The sequence below is a fragment of the Amblyomma americanum genome, chromosome 9 (assembly GCF_052857255.1).
Source record: "Amblyomma americanum isolate KBUSLIRL-KWMA chromosome 9, ASM5285725v1, whole genome shotgun sequence".
NCBI classification, from domain to species: Eukaryota; Metazoa; Arthropoda; class Arachnida; order Ixodida; family Ixodidae; genus Amblyomma; species Amblyomma americanum.
The window spans coordinates 143797660-143821487 of record NC_135505.1 but is presented as its reverse complement, the minus strand read 5'-3'; the positions used below and the strand labels follow the sequence as shown (position 1 = coordinate 143821487).

Below are 23828 nucleotides of genomic sequence, written 5' to 3'. Positions count from 1 at the left end.
TCATGGAAGTTCAGAGCGATTAGTCTAAATTAGACAGCAGGGCACCCTTCTCACAGTCTTACCTTGCGTCCGTACTTGAGCTTCATGTAGTCATGGAGTTCTCGAAACCTCTTGTATCGCCGATACAAGGTCCAACTGTCATCCATGACCACAACCTGCATGCATATGAACAGACGTTTGCACCGTAGGTAATCGGAAAAATGAGCAAAGGTTAGCTTTAACTTCATAATCTCCTGAAGTGAGCAGTAATTAAGAGCTGAATACAAAAACGGCTATGGGAGCTCTCGAAGAACGATCCTGTGCATGTAGCAAAGTCAATACTGGCTTTCTGGTAGCGTTGTTATAAACGGAGTGCACATACAGGTGTAGTGGCGAGAACTAAAGTGAAAAGAGCATGCTGTGGTCTTCTAACTACATTTACGCATTTCCCAATTAAAATTGGGAGGTGCGACATGCAGGAGCACATGCCAACCCCTGGTGTGGTGTCTCATGGCTACACAATGTTTCTTAATGTCTGCTACGAGAGGTGCGACCGCACTGGAAACAAAGCATTGTGCTCAATTTACTTATGTCCGCATCTGTACACAGATGCTGTTTACGGGACCAACAAATGACTTTTACCCCAATTCTTTGATACAGTAGTAAGCCCCAAGGTGTCTGATTCTGAAACAGCTTCATTAACTACAGGGTAGAATATGTTAATAGAGAATTTTTCAGCCTGCGTATGTGCTCGTTTTTGTGTATCTCAATGTGGAAAACCATCACAAATAAGCATGGTAGCGACTGTACAGTGTCAAGAGTGATGACTGTGTCGCACACTGTGTTGTATGTGGCCAGTCAATTGAGAGAGTAAAGACCAACCAACATGGAGCGATTTTCCTGCGAAAAACTGGTGAATGGCCACCTGGTGCCATCTGTCCAGCAGCTGGCAGCTGTTCACCACTGACCAAGCCAGGCTAGATATGTTCACCAGGTGGTCAGCCGCTCATCGGAAGCAGCCAGTGCAGGTTGCCAGTGCGAACCAATCAGGCCGCGACCGCGTCCGATTTCCGCCCGCCTCTGCATGCCGCTCTACGTTCGGGCAAATGACGGCACCCGTCGAAGCATGGCCTTTCGCTTCACCACCAATTCGTCATTGCCGCTACACTGTGCCTCACATTTACAGCAAATGAAAGGCACACGAAGCTTTCGCTTCGCCTGAAGATACCCGCACCACAAATTTTAGTGATGAAACGCGCCAAAATTTCAGATTCCATGCTTGTGTCACAGGTGCCAATGGACTGATACCAGTTCAATGGTCAGTCACAGAAAACCAGTGATTTCTTTTCCTAATTTTTTTTTCCTAGTGTGCATATAATGAAAGCTCTAGTGAATGCTTAATTTTATTTGCCGATTAAAATGGCATAAGCATTTCTTTAAAAGCCCTTGGATATCCTTAGGTTTCTACTAATTGCTGCCTGCAGAGGAAGCTTGTCTTGTGCAGACCTTCTTTAAATTCAGTGCGTGAGCAGCACCCACCTTGACTTCATACTCGATGTGGGCATTGGAGCCACTTCCGCGCAGCGTGTATGAGGGTATGGATATCCGTATGGGACACTCCTCTGTGCCTCGCTCAAACGACACGTACGGGTGCGTTGGGAGGATGGGCTAAGAAGAGATAACACATGGAGGCATGTCAAACAACAGGCGTATACAGCATCGACAAAACTTGCACACTACCAGAACATTTACTATTTCCCAGTTTCCTAGTACAGTGCGATGCAATCTGAGGCTAATTGCATTAGGTTTAACCAACTCAGGTCAAAGTTTATTTTTGCGAGAAGGATGGTCAAAGTGCATGATACTAACTATAGCCACTCGGTCCCTCAGTACTCCACCATTATTTTCTTTAGATAGAGAACAAGAGGCCATTGCACCAGAAAGAATTTATTGGCCCTGTTCAGCGCAAATGACACTGACAACTTTCAAGTTGAACTGGACTGTCACATACACCACCAGAGTGATGAAGAAGAAGGCACAAGCATCCCAGACATCGGTTCTTTTTAATTTTAGCATGGCATCCTGCACACACATTGATCCTGTTTGAGCTGAGCTGCATGTGCTAGCAATAAAGAGCATACTTTTTTTGGAGCGGGGGGGGGGGGCTTTTAACGTCCCAAAGCAACTCAGGCTATGAGACGCCGTAGTGATGGGCTCCGGAAATTTCGACCACCTGGGGTTCTTTAACGTGCACTGACATCGCACAGTACACGGGCCTCTAGAATTTCGCCTCCATCGAAATATCGAAATTCAACCGCCGCGGACGGGATCGAACCCGTTTCTTTCGGGCCAGCGGCCAAGCGCAATAACCACTTAGCCACCGCGGCGGCCTATAACGAACATACTGTCAGAACTAATCCCGCACTTGAAACGTGTCCACGTGAAAAACAGAAATGGCAGAAGCCAACAATGACTTTTTTTCTTGGGATCTGCTTAAAAGCACTGAATACTTAGTCATGGTGTGCAACTTATGCGGCATTCAGTGCAGTGAAGTGAATTTCTAAAAAAAAATTTAGCACAGATCTGTACTAGCCAATGTTGCAAAAACAATATGAAAAAGGAACTGCGATTCCAGCATGGAACCATATAATGTTAACATATCTCCTGTGTTGTTCTGAACAGCACAAATGTGGATATGTAAGGAAACAAACACATGCATGGGAAGCACGATGAGGTAGCAGTCCTAGGCTTAGAACCCGAACCAGAAAGAATTAAACTGCAAAATTTCAAAGAAAGCTGTGTCACTGGAGACAGTGCCATTTGAGAACCTTCCCAGCATTCCACCAAAGCTTCAATAAGGAATGTGCTCTCTGCATGCAGTGCTCAAATTAAGTGCAAAGCAAGGCACATTTCATTATTGTTCCATCGGTTACTTGCACAGCCACTTGAACCAGTTAAACAAGAAGCTTGACTCACTAGAGATCGAGATGTGATATTCTGTCTCCTTCCAGGAAGCACGGAGGGACTGTCATTGGAAGGAAACAGAAATTTAGTGGTTAGCAAAACACAGTAATGCCCTTCCTTTTATATCTTAAAATCAGCGAGAATCATAAAAGAAACAGTGCCCTTTTCAGTTTCGCACTATTTTGTTTTTAACTATAAAACTCGAAAAAGCCTTGTGTGACCTGTTTGCGAGTCACAAAAGGCCTTTTCGAGTTTTGTAGTGAAAAACAAAATAGTGTGAAATTTCCTCCTGCGACTTGCAGCATCAAAATATTCTATAATGTCACATCATAAAATAGTGACAGCAATGATAACTGGGTATGAGGAAAGGAAAGATGCAGGAACTCCCTCACTCGAGGTCGTCCCCTGATGTGGGCTGTGATAGAAGGGATCAAGTGGATGAAAGGATGGTGAGACAAAGAGTTGCTGCAGTGACCTGGAGCCCTTTACTGTGACCTGGGGTTCTTTACTGTGTACTGACAACGCACAGAACATGGGCATCTTTTGCATTTTATCTCCATTGAAAAGAACCCCCAGCTGGGACACTCAAGAAATGCCACATTACAAAAGATACCCAAGAATGACGAAAGTGAAGAACACGAGGCACAATGCCACAAGTGTACCTAAAGCTGAAGGTGCCTTTTTATATCCACACCAATAAGAAGGAAACCCTAAAAAAAAAAAAAAAAGATGGAGAAACGTACCCATCGCAAGGTGGGGTATGCAAGGTTGAGTTGCGTCTCTTCATATTTTCTGCCTTCTCCTTGATCAGCTCCAGCAATCTGAAAAAAAAAAAGGGGGGGGGGGGGGTAAACTTAATGAGGCACATCAAAAGTACATCCTCAGTTAAAAAAAATCCTCTACTGCGGCGTCCCTCCCAGCCCATGTGACTCTTCAGGACCTTCAACTCCACGATTAAGAATTTTTTATAAAAGAATCGCGGCAATAGCCAGACTGCAAATACACTCACTCCTCCTGGTGCTTGATTTCCATCTGCCTGAGCTGCTTCAGGTAGACATTGTCGTTGTCAGCCTCTTCACACTCAGACTGGAAGGCCTTGCGTCTTGCCTCAAGCTCTTTCTCAACGATTAGGTACTTCTCTTCAAGGCCATGGAGGTCCTGAAATTTAGGGCCCAGTTAACACACATGCACGCAAACATACACGCACAAAATAATACCACTGCACCAACACCAGCACCAATACCTCCACCTGCCTGCATCAATACACTGCACTGCACATAATACACTGGACCAATATGCAATTAATTGCTAGGAGGACTAACCCAAGGAAAGTTAATGGCAAAGTTTGGCTGCCTACAAACACATTGCATGCTTTTCATGTTTCATGTGATACATAAGATGAGTGACACCACTCTGCTAGAGCCATTTTATGTAGTGAGGCTGTGTTCAGAAATATTGTACTGTAGTTGATGGTTTGACAGCATACCGTCTCGTAAGGCAACACAGCTGAAGAAATTTATAGGTCATTGATGAGCATCAAGAGAAAAATTGGCTTTTTGGGAGCATTACAGCGCTCGTTAACGATAACAATGCCAACAGAAAAAATGATGTTTTGACAGCACTACGGCTGCCTTGTTCACAATGAATATGAGAGTTGTAGTGCTCCCAAAATGTCAACTTTTCTCTTGATATTGGCTAGCAACCCATGCATTTCTAGTACTTGTGCAAGGTTACACTGCCTCTACTTTTCATCAGGGCTCGTCGGGTTTCTTTGCACAACCTTGTATTAACGCAGGCTGACAGGTTGTCCCTTTTGTCTGCATTATTAAAGGAAGACTGAATACAACTGCATCGAATTTTTGTTTTCGATAACTTCAATTTTTTTTTTTTCGTGGCTCTGCTGATGATCATACAGCAAAAAAAAATAAAAGATATTTTTACTGCTGAGAAATTTGCAGTTGAAAATGAGGTATTTGTTTTCCTTGCCACTCCAGCTGAACTCACTACATTGTTGACGATGTTGAAAGAGTTATGGACTCCCGTGACCACTGCATGGAAGCGAATGGAATTGCAATGTAGCCTCAGAGATGAGCAAAAAAAAGAACACGACATTGCACTTCGGTTGTGAAAACGGCGTGTGGTGGCGATACCTCTAATTTTTTGGCCTTATCTTGCTTTGAGAGAGAGTTCCAGTTTCTGAGAGAGCAGAAATGCAATAATCAACCAATACAGTGAAACTTGTTATACCAAACCGGTAAAAAATTGTAAAACAGTTTGATATAGCCGAAATTAGTAATATAAAGTGTCGCCAAAAAACTCGTGATGGAGAAGCTAAATTTAGTCAGCATAAGAATGGCAACTGGGAGAGACCTTTTCCGTAGTTTCAGCACTGCAGTTTTCTGTAGTTTCAAAGCCAAGTGGCAAGCGCTAGTCAACCTGGCTTCGCCGCACAGCACTGCCGCACCCAGCGGCGGTGGCGGCAGATCGAACACTAGCTAGGCCGCCTTCCTCGCATTACAGCTGTGTCGCGAAAAACTCGAAAGGCAGGATGAAAACTATCGCTGTTTTCACCACCTCCGTTCTATGATAGTCTATGTGAACAGAAAATGGCTGCTGGAAAGCTGCAACAACCGTCCATGTCGCTGGTTCCGGGGTACTATCGAAGGGTGTGAGAGGCGGAAAACCGCTCCAGACTGCTTGGCCAGCAGCTTTTCTCGCCTCTACATCTTCTGTGGCGCTGTTGGCAAAGTGAGATAAGGCGTGAATCATGGCACAAACATTTGCCACTCCACCACCAGTCACCAGCGTAGTGAGGCAAAGCCTGCCACTTGCATCTGACCAGGTGCCCTTGGCACTCGGCAGTTCGATATATTTTTTTTATGGCAAACCGTGTTCAATATGTAGAGTAAGAAATGCATGTGCTTGTTGAAAACATTTAGGAACAGTTCGATATAACCGATAAGTCGTAATATGTATTAATATCGTAATATACGTGTTTTCACTGTATAGGCCAACTTATCGCCAGTGTCTGTTTAACCTGTTGAGGAGAGAACAGTCACTGCAACCTTTACAAACCTTGACCTTGCACTTCCTTGTATCGCAAATTTAACGAGGCAAGCCAGTGATGCCACCATACGTTCCACTCACCCAACTGCTGTGGTGCAGCTTGTTTGAGATTGGCGAGGACGTCAGAGGGGCCAGGCTGTCGCAGCGAGAGAGGAGGAAGGACTCGTTGTGGGCAGTGGGAGACGACAGCTGGCTCCCATTGCCGAGCGCGTCGAGGAGGTGGTGGTCGTTGCCGTTGCTGAATTGGGCCAGTTCTTCTTCAACCCTGAGAGGACACACTCGCCCTTGATCACAAGGCTTTAACAAAAGAAGGAGTAACGGCGTTTGCACACAGAAGCCTTCACTATCCTCCTTGCTAACACTTTCAAACGTAGGTCAAATGCCACTTTATAGTAGTACCAAAACATAAATGCTACAAATGCAAAATTGCCGTACCCGAGTGATTTGTGTTCGAATGAAATGGGCTTTTGTGCGCTTTTGTTGCATCACATCAGGAAACTCTTGGAAAGTGAAGAAACAAGATGTAATACTAGTACTATCTAGTTAGTACTACATACTAGTTCTGCAGAACTTGTCATACAGAGCCACTCCCGCTATTAGCACTGTTACAGCTGCCATGCTGAGAAACTGCTTTTCCACCAGAGATCACTCACTTTATCCCAAACGAGAATTTACCATCCAAAGAGCAAAAGTGATACAGCATTCCGGCTTGCATTCTAAAAGGAACGCTGTAGCAAGAATTCGTCACCGGGTGACCGACTTACCGCTGTCGCTGGTCCTTCAGCGTGCCCAGTATGTCTTCCTCCTGCTGGGCCAGGAATGCCATCTTGTCGTCTAAGCTGTTCAGTGACGTCTTCAGATCCTTCTGCTCCACGTCAGCATCTGCTTTGCGGTCTTGCACCTGCGTACCGTAAACAGACTCTTCCATGCTCATCAAGGACTGCATCAGCTTTATCAAGGTCACAGATGCTGTCCATGAATCCTATTCAACTGCAACAACTGACATCACCACAAGAATGCCAAAGGCTAATGTTAATGTTAAACAAAGGCTGACCTGATAATAAGCATTGAAAAAAGTAAGCTCTGGTGTGGTTTAGCTTCGCTGCCCAAGCAACAAAGTTAGAGCCAGGTGTAGTCAAAGTCAACGTAATTATAATCACGCTAGGTTAAGATACTTTGGTAAAGTTCTCTACTGCTATTAATATTTGCAAGAATGCTGAGCAGAATACATAAGCATAGTTAGATCCTTTGTTTCTCCATCCTTCAGTGCCACTTTTTTTTTTGGGGGGGGGGGAGTGATTCTTGCACCAAGGAAAATGTATTAATTTTGGTCGGTTTAAATGAAAGTGATCACCTTTAAATCCATACTAAATAGTCAGGTAGAAAAAAAAAAAGTACTTTACTTACTATAATTTTATTCATATTTTCCTTGACTAGAGATCATTGAGAAGGGGAGTCCTTGGACAGATTCAACACAAAATTATCATTCTAAGGACACAATGCTCGGCGTATTGTCAAAAAGCAGGAAGCAATATAGGAATCAAACTCAAGGATGTGTAATCACCTTCTGCAGCTGCTGCTCAAGGCTCTCCTTCTCCGTGGCGATCCCCTTGACCTTGGTGTCACACTGGTTCACAGAACTCTCGATGTCGGCCACATCCTGCTCTTTTTCCGAGATGCAGCCTGACGGAGGGAATGCGAAAACATCGAGGAAGCTTCAACAACGGTGGCACTGTTCAGCCGAGCCAGCATATGAAGACAACTGACATAAGGGAGGCAAAGTGACAGACAGAATGAGCGAGAGAGGGACATTAATAAGTGCGCATGACCTCATAACTGTCAACTGAAGCAGCTAACAAGGCTGCGTTGTATAGTGAACAACATTAAAGGAAAAAAAAAAAAAGCTCGTTCCACTGCAATATGCAGTCGCTGTCGTGCTTTCCAAGCTTTGTGAGGCATAATTTGTAACTAAAAGCCTTAAACTCAAGGACCATTCTGGCTCTGTTTACGACCAGAAGTGCTGCCTATTATGGGGTTAAAGGAATGGTAAAGGACTCCAAGCGGGCAAAGAACTGGAAACAGTGAACAGACTGCAGATATGAATCGTATTCACTAGTCAGGGGGTGGCCAGCGGGAAGTCTGTATGCTATCTGTGCTATGATTACCTCTTGTTGCAAGCCCCACAAGGTGTTTCTCGTGCAGTTATCATTGCAAAAAAGAATCAATGAAAGGAGATTAAAAAATGCGAAGCTTACCTTCCAGTTTGTCCAAGTCCTCCACCATGGATTCGAGCAATGGAAGCAGCGAGTCCAGCGTGTCGAGGTTGTGTCGCCAGCCAACTTCAACATCCTCTTCCTTCCTGCCCAGTGCCTGCTCTTCCTCCTGCAACTTGCGCACCTCCTCGCCGACAAAGGCCAGCCTCCCCTTGACGAGCGTGCTGACCTCCTCGCTGTCCGAGTCGTCCGACGACAGCTTGTCACCCCCGCCGTTTTCGTCAGAAGCTGCTCCGTCAGACGTCTTTTCACCGCGGCCTTTCTTGCTGCTGTGTCTGTCACCAGAGCCGTCTTCGTCGGGCGACGCGTCGTCGGCGAAGCTCTGCAGGAGCTTCTGCTTCTCTGCCAGGGCTTCGATCTGGCCCGCAATGCTCTGTCTCTCCTCGTGGATTTCGGCCAGCTGGGCGTGCTTCCGGTCTGCCAGCTGCTGGCGGATGCTCTCGACGATGTTCTCCAGGTCGGCCGTGTTCTTCGGCAGTGGAAGGTCGTCGCGGGCGCCGGAGATGAGGGACAGAAGCGAGCGCCAGTTTTCCGAAGCCTGGGTCGTTGACAGTTCGAGTTCACCCCTCAGAAGGCGTATCTCGTCTTGAAGGAGATTCGTCTGCAAACCGCAAGAAAGCATAGTAAAATTTTCACACGGCTTCCAAACTGGCATGTGTGCTGGAATGAAATAAATAAAACATAACAACCTAGAATAAAAAAACTACTCTTTCACTGACACAGGAAACTGTGTGAAGGGTAAAAAAACAAGTGTTTATGGATAGCACTACGAAGAAAAAAAACCATTCATGCTTGACTGTACTGATCAGTTGACTAGTCAAGGCCATAAAGTTGAAGTGCAGAAAGCATCACAGAGGCAACCCTGAACTAGTGAAATGCAAGGCCACTGAAACAAAGCAACAAGTCCAGATATCCAACAAGTATCCATTTTTTTTTTTTGTGCAATGTACCTTTATAAACTCAGATATTATCGAAACTTCAGCTTGCTGTGCTATCAATACAACAATCATGCACTGAGTAGACACCACAGGAAGCACTTCAGAGCAGTCAAGGAAGAGCACGTGGAATGAAAAGCATAGACATTAGCACAGCTAGCACAATTGGCCAAATCGCCCAAAAGGACAGCCTTCTATATCACAACATATAGCAACAGCAATCTCGTAAATCTGGCTAACAGATTACTATCAACATTACTACCAAATTACAGATGCAGCATTAAGCCAACTGTTATGCAGACTTATCTCAGATCCCAATGTGCTGGTGATATAAGAAACAAGGACTCAACAACTGTCCACACATAATAGCAGAAAAAGAGCAGCACTCGCCAAAAAAGAAAAAAGGAAGGAAAAAAGTGCTCCTCTTTTTATGCTATTATGTTCCCTCCTCGCCAGACGGGATTCCGTCAAACACTCGACTACCAACTGTCCACACAGAGCCAATTTTTATCCATATGATGCAAATAAAACATCAGCCTCAAAAGTATAAACTCTACAAGCAAAAAAGAAAAGAAAAAAGAACATGTAGAAAGAACAGCGATTTAGAAGTGTGATCAGTCACCTGAGATGAGAATTCGTCTTTCTTCTGGTTGACTTCCTCTTCGACCCTGGCCAGTTCCTGCTGCTGCTTGGCGATGGCCTCTTTCAAGTCCTGCTCCTTCATCTCGAGGCTCTTGATTTCATCGTAGAGGCGCGACTGCTCCGTCTCCAGCTTGCTCAGCACATACACCCTCTCCTGGAACACGTTGGAAAAAAAAAAAAATATGTGAAGAGTGCTGAGAGAAAATATCGCAGAACTAGCAGGTACAAAGAACACAACGAAATGCTGACTAAGAGAAAGCACGCCTCCGAGTAAACAGCTGAGCTTTCACCTCGAATAATGAGGGAAAAAAAAAAAGGCTGCAGCCACTCCTGCACTATAAAAACTGCCCATAAAAAATTACTTTTTTTTACAGACACAGGCATTCACCTTTAAACTATCAGAGGCATGTTAATGCCCAGCAGGTATATCCAAAGACATTACTACCTTGTTTTTGCTTGATGATTCCATTGAGACAGAAACCGTAAACAACAGAAGATCACTTTTCAGAGCTTCGTTGTATTCACAAGCTTATGACGTGCTAACATGAGAAAAGCTCTAAAAATATAATAGAATGGTGCAAAAAGGAGATGCAGCCCGCTTTTATGAGCTTATATAAAAGCAAATATCAGTCATCAGTGAATGACCAAGTGATAATGTCATGCACTGATTCATTAATAAAAAACAAATACAGCACTTTAAGTTCCACAGTTTCAATGCTTAATAGTAACCTCATTGGCACCACGTCACTCATAAAACTTCCAAGACATGAGCAGAATGCTGAAACTGGGGGACTATACGTTTGATTTAGAGGCTGATTGTGTTCCATCAGTTTGTTTTGAAATATAAATATTTGATGATGATGACGAGTTTTAATGGTGTAAGGGCAGCGTTGGAAAAAGAGTTCCATGGCACAAGGTTTTTTTATTTACACGAGCTGGTGTTATAGGTCCATTTCCCAAGCATTTGACCCAAGAGAAGCCAAGCACCAGACGTGGGGAAAGCTTGCGCCCATTGTATCCCTGGCGGGTACCCGGCGGCGGGTACCCCCCCCCTCCCCACCTCCTAAACAATTAGGCCATTGGTGCGGTGAATATAAATATCTGATATTTGAAAAAAAATGTCTATGTGAGAAAAGAAAAAGTAGCATGTCACTGCAATGACAGAGAACCAACCTGTTGGAGCCTGCTCTTGAGCTGCTCAAAGTTCTCTCGAACTTCTTTCTCCTTCGCTGTTAGGTAGCGCAGCTCTTGCTGGAGCTGCACAATCCTCTGGGCTGAACCCTGCAGGAGAAGTAAGTCGCAAAGTACGGAAAAAAGAGACTTAAATGCATGCCTACCACGCTATAAAATTGAACAGATGCATGCTAAAAAAAAAAACAGCACTACACTGTCGTATTAACAAAGTGTAGGCATTAGCGGTATGAAGGAAAACAAACAATTTAAAAATAAGCATGAAATACTTTACAGTGGTACTAAGCAACATCTAACATCAAGTAAAGAACTCGGGAGCGTGTCACCTGCTGTCACTGCCATAGCCCTGACAGACAATGCCTCGGAGTGCAACGCACTTATACACAGCCGGCAGAATTTCTACACCTTGTAAAGATGATCAGGTGCTATGCACGATTTAAACCCTGAATTGTGGGGTTTGATGTGCTGAAACGACACATGAGCTATGAGGGACGCTGCGGTGTAGGAGTCCGGATTAATTTAGACAGTCCGGGGTTCTTTAACATGCACTGGCATCGCACAGCACACGGGGCTTTTTTGCACTGCGCCTCCATTGAAATGCGGATGCCATGGCCAAAATTTAACCCACGACGTTGCGATCAGCGGCCCAACGCCACAGCCACTCGGCCGACGTGGCAGGTCATTGTGGAAATGGCTAGAAAATTTCCGCTCATGAACAATGCACACACTGCTGATGCAACAAGGTAAGCCTCACTTGCTCTTCGCTAGCTTGCTTCTCCAAGTGTCTCCGCAGTTCCTCGGTGACCTTTTCAAGCTTTGTCTGTTCTTCTTCAGCTTTCCTGTGGGCCTGGCAAACAAAGAAAAAAAAGAAAAGAAATCGCGCACTCCACAGAACAGAATATAAGAAGGCTGAAGATTCTTTCAGGGTAAACTGAGCGCGGTCTGATGAAATCACTGAACACTGCAACTGCAAAGGTTCTACACTAGCATTAACACTGAAACTACCAGACAAGAGCAGTTTAGCTAAGGGGCAAAAACAGACACAGTTCAGCAGATACGAAACATTCCCTGCTTCAACAGACAGCTTCACCTGCCACTCAGCCAATTGCAATTGATCTCAGTTGGAGTTGGCAGATGCTGCCAAATGCAGTTAAATCCTCAGCTGCTCTTGAGTTGTAGCGAAAACCTGCAACTTTCAATGAACATGTTAACTGACAAGATGGTGACTGGCCATCTCCGTGATACATTTGGCTTCTGTGTCTCCTTTCAAGGTGTTATCCTGGCTAGCACTGACTCATACACAAAACCTACATCGAATGCACTTGTACATAATTATCTTGATTTCAAGTAAATTCAATTATAGTATATATAAAGCACCAAGCCCTAACAAAAATCGCAATTACTAACAACGAAAAAATATATACAAAAAGAAGTTTACACATGCAAGCAAGGGAAACCACCCATTTTTCTTCATAACCACATAACCAATGTCACTTTGCATGATTACATAGCCTAAACTGGGCCAGGTGCAAAACACTATATCAGAGTAGTCATTTGAGAGCACCAACGTTGGAGTAACCATGCAAAAGTGGTTGTGAGAGAGTAGCTGCCTGGGAGTAGCTAAATGAGAGCACAGTTCAGTGAAACAAGGGGAGCTGTCTTTGATAGTAGTCGCAGTTGAATTTTGCCATTAAACACACGTGTGGGTGACCCATGCTCTACGAGGTGCCTCCCAGCCGGGTGCCTCACCTCATCAGCCATTCTCTTGAGCTCCTCGGTCTTCTCTTGAAGTTGCCTGAGCTCTTCGCGTTTCTGAGACAGCTGTGCCTCGACTGCCTCCTGCTCCTTGCTCAGCGGAGCAATGACTGCACCGTTGAGCTGCTGCTCCTCGTGGTTGCTCGACTGCTTCTCAAGCAGCTTGCGCATGCTGTGCATGGTACACATGCAACACAGGTGACGAGAAACGTAAAGTGAAACATGGTTTCACGTCACGTGCAATCATGTCCAGTTTACAACTGTACGTCTTACGCAGTTATCGCAGCCCAATACAGCTTAAGTCTTAGTAAAGCACTGTTTCAAAGCATTCCATTTGTGTCTGCTAGGGTCAGTTACCTCACCTCAAGTCTATGGTCTTTTCCGCTCCATCTTCGTGGGATTCAAACCTGAGCCATGGGAGAAAGGTGAAATGGAGTCAATAAGATGCAACCCAAAAGTGCACTTCTCTGTATGCTTCATAAATTTTTGGTGCTGTTCGCATTCTATCTTATTCTAATCAAATGCAGGAATTAGTTACACAAGACGGTACAAGGGCCAATACACGAAAGGTCAACTGTGAAAATAGCAAAATTTGCATCATTACAAGCAACAACATTAAAAAAACATTTATGACTGTACATGACTTCACTACAAAACTGTCAATCAAAGCAACCAGAAGCACCCAGCCTACTACTAAAAAGGACTCAAAAGTGCTAATGGCTTTTCCAGGACAGAGGCACGTACCCGTTCCCGCAGATGCTCTCTGTAGACTTGGACATGTCGCCCGCCGATCGGCTCAGAAAAGACAAGTGGGACAGGTTTACTAGTGACTGCATGGAAGAAAAAGGTGCAAATACATAAACTCAACTCGAAATGTCATTAATCAATCAGTCAAAGGAGACATAACCCTCAGGGGCTCATGCTGAGCAAAGTTTACAAAGCTTGGCACCTTAGCAAACAAATTTTTTTTTGAATACGGTGCCAAAATCGTCATTTAGTACCTGTGCTGCCATCTGTCGGCAAAAATAAAAAACAATTTGGACGAGCCCTATTCGCCTTAAACCGGACAAATAGTATAAACGTACGACATAGTTTCTTAGAAAATGTATGACATGCTGGACTCTTTAAGAGCTAGAAATGAGAGTAGACTTATGATGAGCCCGGCTAGTCCAAGTCTGCTAGGGGCATAATAGACATCCATGTCAACTCCACAACTAATGAGATGCTGAAAAAAACAGTTCCCATGGCCAGTCCCCCCCCTCCAACCATAAATGTTACCTAAAGTTTACAAACTGCGTTCAACTTGCGCAGTAGTCTGACAGCCTGAGAGCATGGTGCCTGGTGTGGAGTTGTGCCTACTCACAATCACTTCAACTGCCCGCTGCTAAAGTATGTAGAGAGATTCGATTACTGCTGGTTTAAAGGGAAACTGGCAAAAACTCCACCCAGTTTTTGTCCAAAATTTCAGTGTTTTGCTTTCTGTACTTCCACTGATGTTTGTTCGACAGCGAGAGATGTATTGATTGCTCCAGGTGAAAATAAAATAATTTTCCCCGCCCACTCGATTCAAACTCATGACAGTGACATCGAGATATTTACTAACTAAGTGATTGCTGCAGAGAATTAAAAGAAAGCACTTGACATCACTGCAGCCTGCTTGTGGAACAGCCTGCAGTTGTGATACTTCCATTTCATTTTTGGGGCTTTCCTAGCTTACACAAGCTCCGTTTTTAGTGAAACTAGGTTTTCGGTCATTAAATAGACACGCTCAATCGATACACACTAACACCTATTTGGCCTCATTGCCCCTTACGGTTAAAAAACCCAGCTTCTGAAATAAATTCGCTTCCCTGCAATTTATGTGCTGCCTAAACCTTGACAAATTGCACTCCACTCACTTGACTAGTAGTCAAGCAGCCCGACAGTCCGGCACCCAGTTTAAATTCAGGCCCACCCACAATCACGCGAGTCGAACGCCTCAAGACTGCATGCAGAGGCATTGCAAAGGCCATGTCGTTCAGGAAAAAGAAGAGAGATGATTTATAACAAAGGCACTCAAGCGCATGTGATGCTGCACTGGGGACAGAGGTTACCGAGATAAATAGAGAGCATGTATGAGCCAATGCCTTCCTGCAGATATCTCAATAAATGAAGAGATAACACATTCACTGCAAAGGTTTTGGCAAATGAAATGACACCAAAGATAAGGCCTGATAAGGTTAAAAAGATTGGGATGAGAAACAGTGAGCGACAGGACGAAGAAAATTACAGCCGATTTGCATAGTTAATCAAATGCAAAGTAGGTGCAGTAGCACTACTTACCCCTGCTTTACTTTTCTATGCATTTTTACACTTTGTTATGCTTTGGTATTAAAGGTTCTCATGCACATGATGCCGTGAGCGGCGTGGAGCCGAGGTCTAGGGAGTACCGCGCGTACACGTCTGCTGTCCGTGAAGGCTGAGGGGTGAGTGACACGAGGCGAGAGGGGACGAAGTTGAGGGCGCGCGAGCGACAGTACAGAGTAAGACGTGTTTGTACAACACTGCCGTTGACGGCTGTGACGGCTGAAACGGCGATACATGGCACTTCCTCATTGACTGCAGCTGTGCAGCTGCCTCGCCTCCTCACTGCACCGCATCATGCGTGCGTCGCCACCTTCTCTTTTGCGCTTCAAGTTAACGGACAGAGAGAGAGCGTGGCCTCGCAGACATCAGCGAATTCTGTGATTGCTGCTAGAAGTGCTACACACTAAAAATCATAACGCATGCAGTGTTTCGAAATGCATCGGCGGGAACATCTTGTGCAAAAATTAAAAGGTGAGAACCGACTAATCGGTTCCCAAGATGCCACCCCATGTGAAAACAAAAAGATGAATATAGCAGGCAAAACTTGTTCATGGCAGTGTTTTAGCTTGGCATAACAATGGAACGCAAAAAAAAAAAAGAAGCGTGATCTGGACTGTATTCAGAGCGTCAAAAACATACAAAATGCTCTCCTTTTGCTCTCTCCAAACCTTCACAGAAGCCATATGCGATATGATGGTACAGATGGCGACAATAGCATATTAGTCCAGTTAATGTTGGCTAGATGGCACCACCTGTTCTGTCATTTTGCCAATAATCCAACTACAACTGGGTATTGTACATCTGATATGTCTGTGCTGCTCCTGCTTTTTGGAACAATTCATCACACCATGGTATTCAGCACAGCTCTGCGGCAGGCGTTATTGAAGGGGTACAATCAGCTTCCATCAACACTACAAACCTACATTCAGCAAGACAGTATATATTCTGCATAGTCATTAAAACTGCTTTGCACCAGCCACTGTAACTATCCATTTCTGCATAGTAATTTTAAATGACACACAGGTGTTAACTGGTGCAGTTAACCCACAACATGTGCATTGCAAGTTTTGGGCTAACCAGTTCAACTACCAATGACTTAATAATCAAGCAACCAATTCAATTTACCCAGGTGAAATATGCACAGCAGTAGCACTGACACCAGCCTGAAGCTTGTGTCAAGAGAAGAGGTTTCGGATGCTAAAAGCCTTTCATGCTTGAAAAGTAAAAACGTGACGTAATGGACTCGTTTCACAATTTGTCTAGTTGGCTTCCACTAGATGCACTTTTCCATAAAAGAAAATAAAAAATTGGAGCCACTGGATGCCGCACGTCGAAGTCATGAGAACAACTTTGACGTGTTCCACTTAATAACATTTCGTTTTAAAAAAATTTCCTGTTCTGCCATTTGGATGAGGGCATGTAACATTTATGAAAAAGAGTCCATTCTACAGCATGCACGAGTGAATGAGTGTCTCTTACCCTCCTCTCCTTCTCCTTTCTCAGCTTGTGCACCTCTGCAGGGTCATTGTAACGGAACACGTTCGTCGATCCCAGCAGAACCACACAGCCTGGAAAAGCACACATGAAAACGACACCATGAAACACGGCCTTCTCCAAACAACACGTCCTCCAAAGGCAGACCACTAACACTAATCCAGCACTTAACAATAGCCTAATATGCCAGAACTTTGCACATTTTTCCTGCAGTGTCGATGATTATTGCTCTCGAACTGAAAGCTCATAGAGAGAGACACTACCTGACAAATCAATCAGGTTAGCATACCAGATATAACAAAGCATAAACTGTGGAGCTGCTACACTTCAATCAAAATATAAGCACTCCTCATTCCAATTCACCTTTATTTCTAGGTGCCTAATAAAATTACGCCAACAAATTTGAGTTTCACAACGCGCTAGTATTTATGGCCTTGCAACAAACTCAGCTGATAACTCCGAAACAATTGCAAAAAAAAAGTGAAGAAGACCAATCAAAAGCACCTAAACACGTAGACTCAATGTGCGCATGCACGCACCACATGCAAAAACGCTCCATAAGCTTTGATGCAGAGACCTCGACAAATCACACATAAAAATAAATCCCAATACTTTGCAGTACATACCAAGAGAAAACTTTTTGTGCAAATTCCCTTCCACAAGGCAACAAAACCTTTCAGCCCACAAAAAGGAATTACAGTTGAGCCTGCTTTTAATGAGCTTGAGCTTGACCGCCGGCGGCTCATTTGTTCAATATGGCCCCCGAGTGTTCGCTGTAACAAATTTTGTCTCTAAAGAAATTAGTTCAACCAGAAATTCAGCGCTATTGGCTGGTTATTTGGGGGAAGGGAAATGGCCCAGTATCTGTCTCACATCTTGGCACACACCTGAACACCACCGGAAGGGATAAAGGAGGGACTGAAAGAAGAAAGGATGAAAGAGGTGCCCTAGTGGAGGGCTCCGGAATAATTTCGACCACCTGGGGATCCTTAACAGGTCCTTCTTCCTACTAAGCGAGTGTTTTGTTATAAGTGAGCCAGGCTGTATAAAACTGTACAAGGCAACAAAAGGTAGGCAGGGAAGTAGCATTATTGCACTTTAAATGTTTGATTCACCTCCAAGAAGTGCAATGAATTTCTTTCGGAAATTTATCACTTAAGACATGAGAAAGTGAAAAATAAAAGAGCATTTTGTTAAGTAAAAGAGTCAGCAGCAAACCTTGGGTGAGCCTGGTGGGTTTGTCCACAGGCATGGTGTTGATGCAGCATTCCGAGTTTGGATTTGGGTAGAGGGTGGCCCCACCATCCACAAGCTCTATGGAACAGTGCTCGTCTTGGATGCCAAGTCCAGAGAGAACTGCGTTATGTTAAAACAGCACGACAAACTGCTCACAATTCAAAGCTTCTGTTTACACTCATTTGAACTTATTTGACACTGTTCTGTTCGATTACTAGTTCAGGCCTCGGCCACGCACAATCAGGGTCATATCGCAAAACTTGATGGGCTTAATTAAAACGAAGGCTAAATAGGATACTCAACCATCAGTACTTTAATATTCAAGCAGGCATGCAATGACAGGTGAGTGCAGCTTGCTGCACAGTTGGTTATGACAACAAGATCTCGTAGTTAACACACACACACACACACACACACACACACACACACACACACACACACACACACACACACACACACACACACACACACACACACACACACACACACACGCACGCACGCACGCACGCACGCACGCACGCACGCACGCACGCACGCACGCACGCACGCACGCACGCACGCACGCACGCACGCACGCACGCACGCACGCACGCACGCACGCACGCACGCACGCACGCACGCACGCACGCACGCACGCACGCACGCACGCACGCACGCACGCACGCACGCACGCACGCACGCACGCACGCACGCACGCACACACACACACACACACACACACAAAAAAAAAGACCTACAACAAAGAAAAACAAAGCTGCAGCCAAGACATGGCTGTAGCCAGTCATGAAAATAAATGCTTTAGCAACATGAAATTCACGAATGTGTACACCACTGATGCACAATTGTGGTTTTACACCAATCGAATTACGATTATAATTTCTTTGTCCCCAAATTTTAGCCTTCTTGACATGTCAGACAGATACCGCCACTAATAACACTCCAGGTCAAGAAAACATATTCGCAAAGAATGTTCCCGAATTTTCTTAAATACAGACTTGATCAAATTAAGTGCACACTTTTGCTTCGCAATTTTATGCATTGCTCACAACAGAGACTGTATGTAGCGTACTGATTCGCAGCTTGTTAAATACACTGCAGCAATGTCTTTTTTGTAAAGAAAAAAAAAACAATCCTAGTTCGAGGTTGAGTTATTAAAGTGTTCATTAAATATACACATACCAATGTCCTGTTTTGTTGTTGCATTTTCTGTGCCAATGAGGGTCATCTTTTTTTGTAAAGAAAAAAAAAACAATCCTAGTTCGAGGTTGAGTTATTAAAGTGTTCATTAAATATACACATACCAATGTCCTGTTTTGTTGTTGCATTTTCTGTGCCAATGAGGGTCTTCCCATCCTGTCGACACCAAAAAAAAGGGAGGAAACACACAAATATTAGACAATTTTTTTTTTCAATGGGGGTTTCACATCCCAAAGCGACTCAGGCTATGAGGGACACCGTAGTGAAGGGCTCTGGAAATTTCGACCAACTGGGGTTCTTTAATGTGCACTGACATTGCACAGCACACGGGCCTCTAGAATTTCGCCTCCATCGAAATTCGACCGCCGCAGCTGGGATCGGACCCGCTTCTTTCCGGTCAGCAGCCGAGCGCCGCAACGGAGAATTAGATTGATACATTAACAATGGTGAAAAAGAAAAGGAATACCTATGCCTTCCAGAGAGTGGCTTCCCCATCAATTTTCACACACATTATGGTCTTACCTTCAAGTGGTAGAGAACAACACCCGTGCTCAGAATGTCGTCCCCAAGACCAATCAGGTGCGGCCGCTCAGAGTCGAGGACCACGCCCTGTCCAGACATTCGCAAGCCTAGAGTCTTTTGCTCCTGAAACAGTAAGGTTACAGGTTCTCATTGAAAGGAACGTTGTAACTTATTTTGTCATCAAGAGCCTGTGCAAAATGTATTTGCAGCAGCTTGCTGCAGAATGTCCGACAATATAGTGTGACAATAACAATACTTACTACAGGGGCTGATTTAAAGGGGGGGAAGAGGCGAAGGTGATCCCCTCTACCCAGTGAGAAATCTTTGTGGGAAAACCATGCTGAACCCCATTTTTTTTACAACAAATGTCTAACAAATACATGGTTAAAATTGGACTGCCCACCCCTTTCCCACAACTTCATGTCAAATTCCAGACTCTCTCAAGCCGCGTCACAATGTTACAACAAGGTAACAATACCAGCATACCTTGAGGATTTTGTGCGTTTCTTTCCACTTCTCCGTCCACTCCTCAGTTAAAAATTTCACCTGAAATATGCACAATGGGCAGAAGTCAGTGCCCACAAACTCAAGTCCTAGACACATTTCTTTCACACATAAGATATCTTTTACATTTATGTATTTTTGATATCTTTACATTTATGTCAATAAAGTCAAAGCTTACTCTGGCTTCATTCTCTTGCAGCTTCTCCATGACCTGTGTGCTGCTCTGGAAAACAATAGAAAAGAAAAAGGAAATTAGAAACAATTCTGGCTTTTTTTTCTTCTAAACAACACCACAGAGTAGCACAACCAGGGCAAGGATTATTGATTGCACACTTACATCATCACCTCCTATCCTCGATCGTAACCTGGCGATCTCTTCTCGGAGTTCTTTGATGAGCTTGACATTCGGGTCCTGCGCACGAATTCAACTTCAGTCAGTGAAGGCTTTCAGCTATATGGCCACCTGAACTCCAATAACAATTTAGGCTGAGAGTTCTTCCTCCCAATGCTTCACAATAGCACCCTCATAGTTTTCTACCCCAGTCACAAGTCCCGATATTCACAGTCACCGCAGTGTGCAAACTGACCTCGTTGATGGTCGGCTTGTTGATGATGTTCTTGGCACGGTTCGCATAGCGTAGAGTGCTCAACGTTTCTCCGTAGTTGCATTCCGCAGGTGAAATGGCTGCAGGAAGAGATAAGGGTTCTCTCCTGAGTAAAAGTTGGGCAAACAAAACACGAGCACCTAAAGGGCACTGGCTAAAGATCGGGCTTTTAGCTATGCAGCAGCACCCAAGGGATCGCCGCTATTTCCCAGAAAACTATCTCTAAATTTCATAATGAATTGGGCATGACTTCATTACGTTAATAGGGCAAAAAGTTTCATCACTTTGAAGCATACAAAAAGCAGTTCCTGAGCAAATGCACGTGTGAAGTAATAGTAGTTATGAAAGTATCACCTTGGTAGCATTACCAAATTTATATTTGATATTAAGGATTACAGACATCAATTTTTTTCTTTTGTGTTTTCACCTTTAGACATTGTTATACATGGAGCACCCTGTGTTATTAACTTATGACCGTTAAATAATTTATAATTGAATTTCCTGATGCTGTTTCAGTTTCGATTTCATCAACCGAATGACGGCCGTGGTGTGCAGTTGAACTTTAGGTCATGTGAAGCACGAAAATGGCACTATAACTGCTAATCAGTCGTTTGTTGTAATTTTAGCTCTTGAAACAGGCTGGTTTAAGTGCTGTAGTGAGTGAAAAGTATGTATCAGCGTTTATATTGCAGTTCTTCCGTGCCTCATGTGACCTAAAGTTCAACTGCACATCACAGTGATTGTTCGGTTCATGAAAGCGAAACCGAAAAAACATGAGAGAAGCAATTCAATTATTAATTATTTAGCAGTTGTAGACGAATACCACGCGGTGACCCATGCATTCTAATGTCTAACGCATCATTTTAAATAAGAAAACATGCAATAAAATTAGGTGTCTACAGTCCTTTAAGTGTAACCCATTATTTTTTTTTTACATTTCACCAATATTACTGTATTCAGTTCAACTCCTGCACATTTCTTCACTTTCTCAGTTAAAATGCTTAACTAATACATTATTTTCCTTGCACTACTCATTGACAAGAAGTAAAAGAACAATCTGGAAATCGCAGATGTAAAGAGAAACACCAAATGGCTTTTCTCATATAGGCAAGCAAAATAAAAATACCACAGCAAGAACACAGTACAGTAAAGCATATGGCTGAAAATAAAAAGAAAAAAGGATTTCCACCACAGTTTTCACTACTTGAACACTTAGTTTTAGTATTTTTGTCACTTTATTGCCAAGTCGCTGGCACTGTCCTAGCAACCACCAGCTCCATTAAAACTGAGTTCGCCAAAACAACATGAAAGGACAGCATTTGAAATACTTGTTAGCGAGTGCAGTTTAACACAGGACTCATTCAGCAGCTAACTCCACTGAAACATCAGTCTGTACACACACCATAGAAGTGCCTCTCAGCATGAAATTGAAAGTACGGGGGTTGGGTACCTAGGACCATTAGTTTGACACCCCAGGCATCCAGCTATGGAAGCCCAGCATTTTCTTGTAAAATATATGCAAAGGGGGAGGGCCAGCTAAGACCTATTCACAAAATGAAGCAGGTCACTCGTTTCATTTATGAGGACCACGTGATGTCAGCCACCAAGGTCCGATGCCCTCCACTTCAATGATGACACCACTATCACTGCCGGTTTAATGACTGCGTAAAAGCTGCCCAGAGACATGTGGGTGGATACAGCTTAGGAGTAATTAAGAATGCGAATAAGCCTCTCCTTGGCTTGGGAAATGTGCATCGCAAGCTCAGAGACACTCACTGGCAATCATGATGGTCTTGGAGTTCCCTCCCAGGCTGTCCCTCAGCAGCCATGTCAGGACGGAGTCCCGGTAAGGAATGAACACTCGCTTCTTGCTGTGGCTGGTCGAGAGCTCGGCTGCAGACAAAAGTCCGGTCAAAGATGCAATTGAAATGCAACAAAAATAAAATGTTTCCACTGTGAACTGGTACAGGATCACATAAACAAACAAGATTAAAGGAGTACAGACATGTAACTTTTGCTTGCATGTTTTCTTCTTTGTCATGATGCGTAAGGCATTACTATACATTCATTACCACGCGGTATTCTCCTACGAGAGCTAAATAAATTCCACGCGGTATTCTCCTACGAGAGCTAAATAAATTAACTGAATTTATTTTTCGTGCTGTTTCGATTTCAACAGCTGAACCATGATTGTGACGTCAAAGTGTAGTTATAAGTCATGTGAGGAATGAAAAAAACTGCAATATAATCGCTGCTTCTACATTCGTTGTCATTCCGACTCCTGAGGAAGGCTGGCTTCAGCACTGTAGTGAATTAAAATGATGACACAGCAATTATATCGCAGTTTTTCCATGCCCCACATGATATATAACCACACTGATGTCACAGGTATCTTTCGCTCGTTAAAACCGAAACCGAAATAACGCGACAGAAAAATTCGATCATAAATTATTTAGCGGTCATATGTGAATATCACACGGTGATTCATGCGTAGTAGTGTCTTCCGCATCATTGTAGAGAAAAAAACATGCCACCAAAATTAGGCGTCTATACTTCTTTAAAAAAAGGTATTGACAGCGAATTTTCCATTTGTTTTTTTTTTCTTCTTCAGAATGATGCTTAAGGGATTAGTAAACATGGATCATGAAATGTGAACGCACCTGGTAATTAATTTATTACTTAATTTTTTTCAGTCACATAATCTCAGTTTCTGTTTTGACAGTCAATCTGTAGCCATGATGTCTCAGCTGGGGTTGAGGTCACCTGAGGGTTACAAAATCAGCGACACACCGCTCAAACACATTTTAACAATAGCTACCAACCTAGTGCCGATATTACTGTGCCCAGGGTGACTAACGACTTGTTGATGTGGCCGCCTTCCTTGAGCCGCTGGCCGGTTGCCTTGGTGGAATCTGCTCGCTCGCTGAAACAGGTATGAAACAGTGATGGGGTTACATAGCACAGAGCTCAGTCTAGATGATGAGGACAACATTATTGACACTCACCTGCCTGCAAGATCGACCAGGTTGACTTTGCTCACGGTTTCACTGGGGAGGTCACGAATAAATTTTGCCTGAAAAACGAACTCCGGAGAGTCAGATGTGTTCTAAATATGCACA

At 44.0% G+C, this 23828-nt stretch overlaps 1 protein-coding gene across 2 annotated transcripts in view; it reads right to left on the bottom strand.

Moving 5' to 3' along the window:
* Klp98A (kinesin-like protein 98A) overlaps positions 1-23828 on the bottom strand; it is a 48867-nt gene that overhangs the window by 6054 nt on the left and 18985 nt on the right. For both annotated transcript variants that reach the window (XM_077637876.1, XM_077637875.1), the window contains 26 exons: positions 23715-23782; positions 23532-23632; positions 22486-22602; positions 20692-20789; positions 20442-20516; positions 20283-20327; positions 20087-20146; positions 19601-19723; positions 19183-19234; positions 17864-18001; positions 16631-16719; positions 13550-13635; positions 13168-13212; positions 12800-12977; positions 11805-11897; positions 11033-11140; positions 9840-10013; positions 8265-8883; positions 7574-7692; positions 6774-6910; positions 6091-6274; positions 3953-4101; positions 3687-3764; positions 2956-3004; positions 1519-1647; positions 63-155 (listed from right to left, as the gene is read on the bottom strand). In XM_077637876.1, the coding sequence (XP_077494002.1) occupies positions 63-155; positions 1519-1647; positions 2956-3004; positions 3687-3764; positions 3953-4101; positions 6091-6274; positions 6774-6910; positions 7574-7692; positions 8265-8883; positions 9840-10013; positions 11033-11140; positions 11805-11897; positions 12800-12977; positions 13168-13212; positions 13550-13635; positions 16631-16719; positions 17864-18001; positions 19183-19234; positions 19601-19723; positions 20087-20146; positions 20283-20327; positions 20442-20516; positions 20692-20789; positions 22486-22602; positions 23532-23632; positions 23715-23782 (3207 nt within the window). The remainder of the gene's footprint in view (positions 1-62; positions 156-1518; positions 1648-2955; positions 3005-3686; positions 3765-3952; positions 4102-6090; positions 6275-6773; positions 6911-7573; positions 7693-8264; positions 8884-9839; positions 10014-11032; positions 11141-11804; positions 11898-12799; positions 12978-13167; positions 13213-13549; positions 13636-16630; positions 16720-17863; positions 18002-19182; positions 19235-19600; positions 19724-20086; positions 20147-20282; positions 20328-20441; positions 20517-20691; positions 20790-22485; positions 22603-23531; positions 23633-23714; positions 23783-23828) is intronic.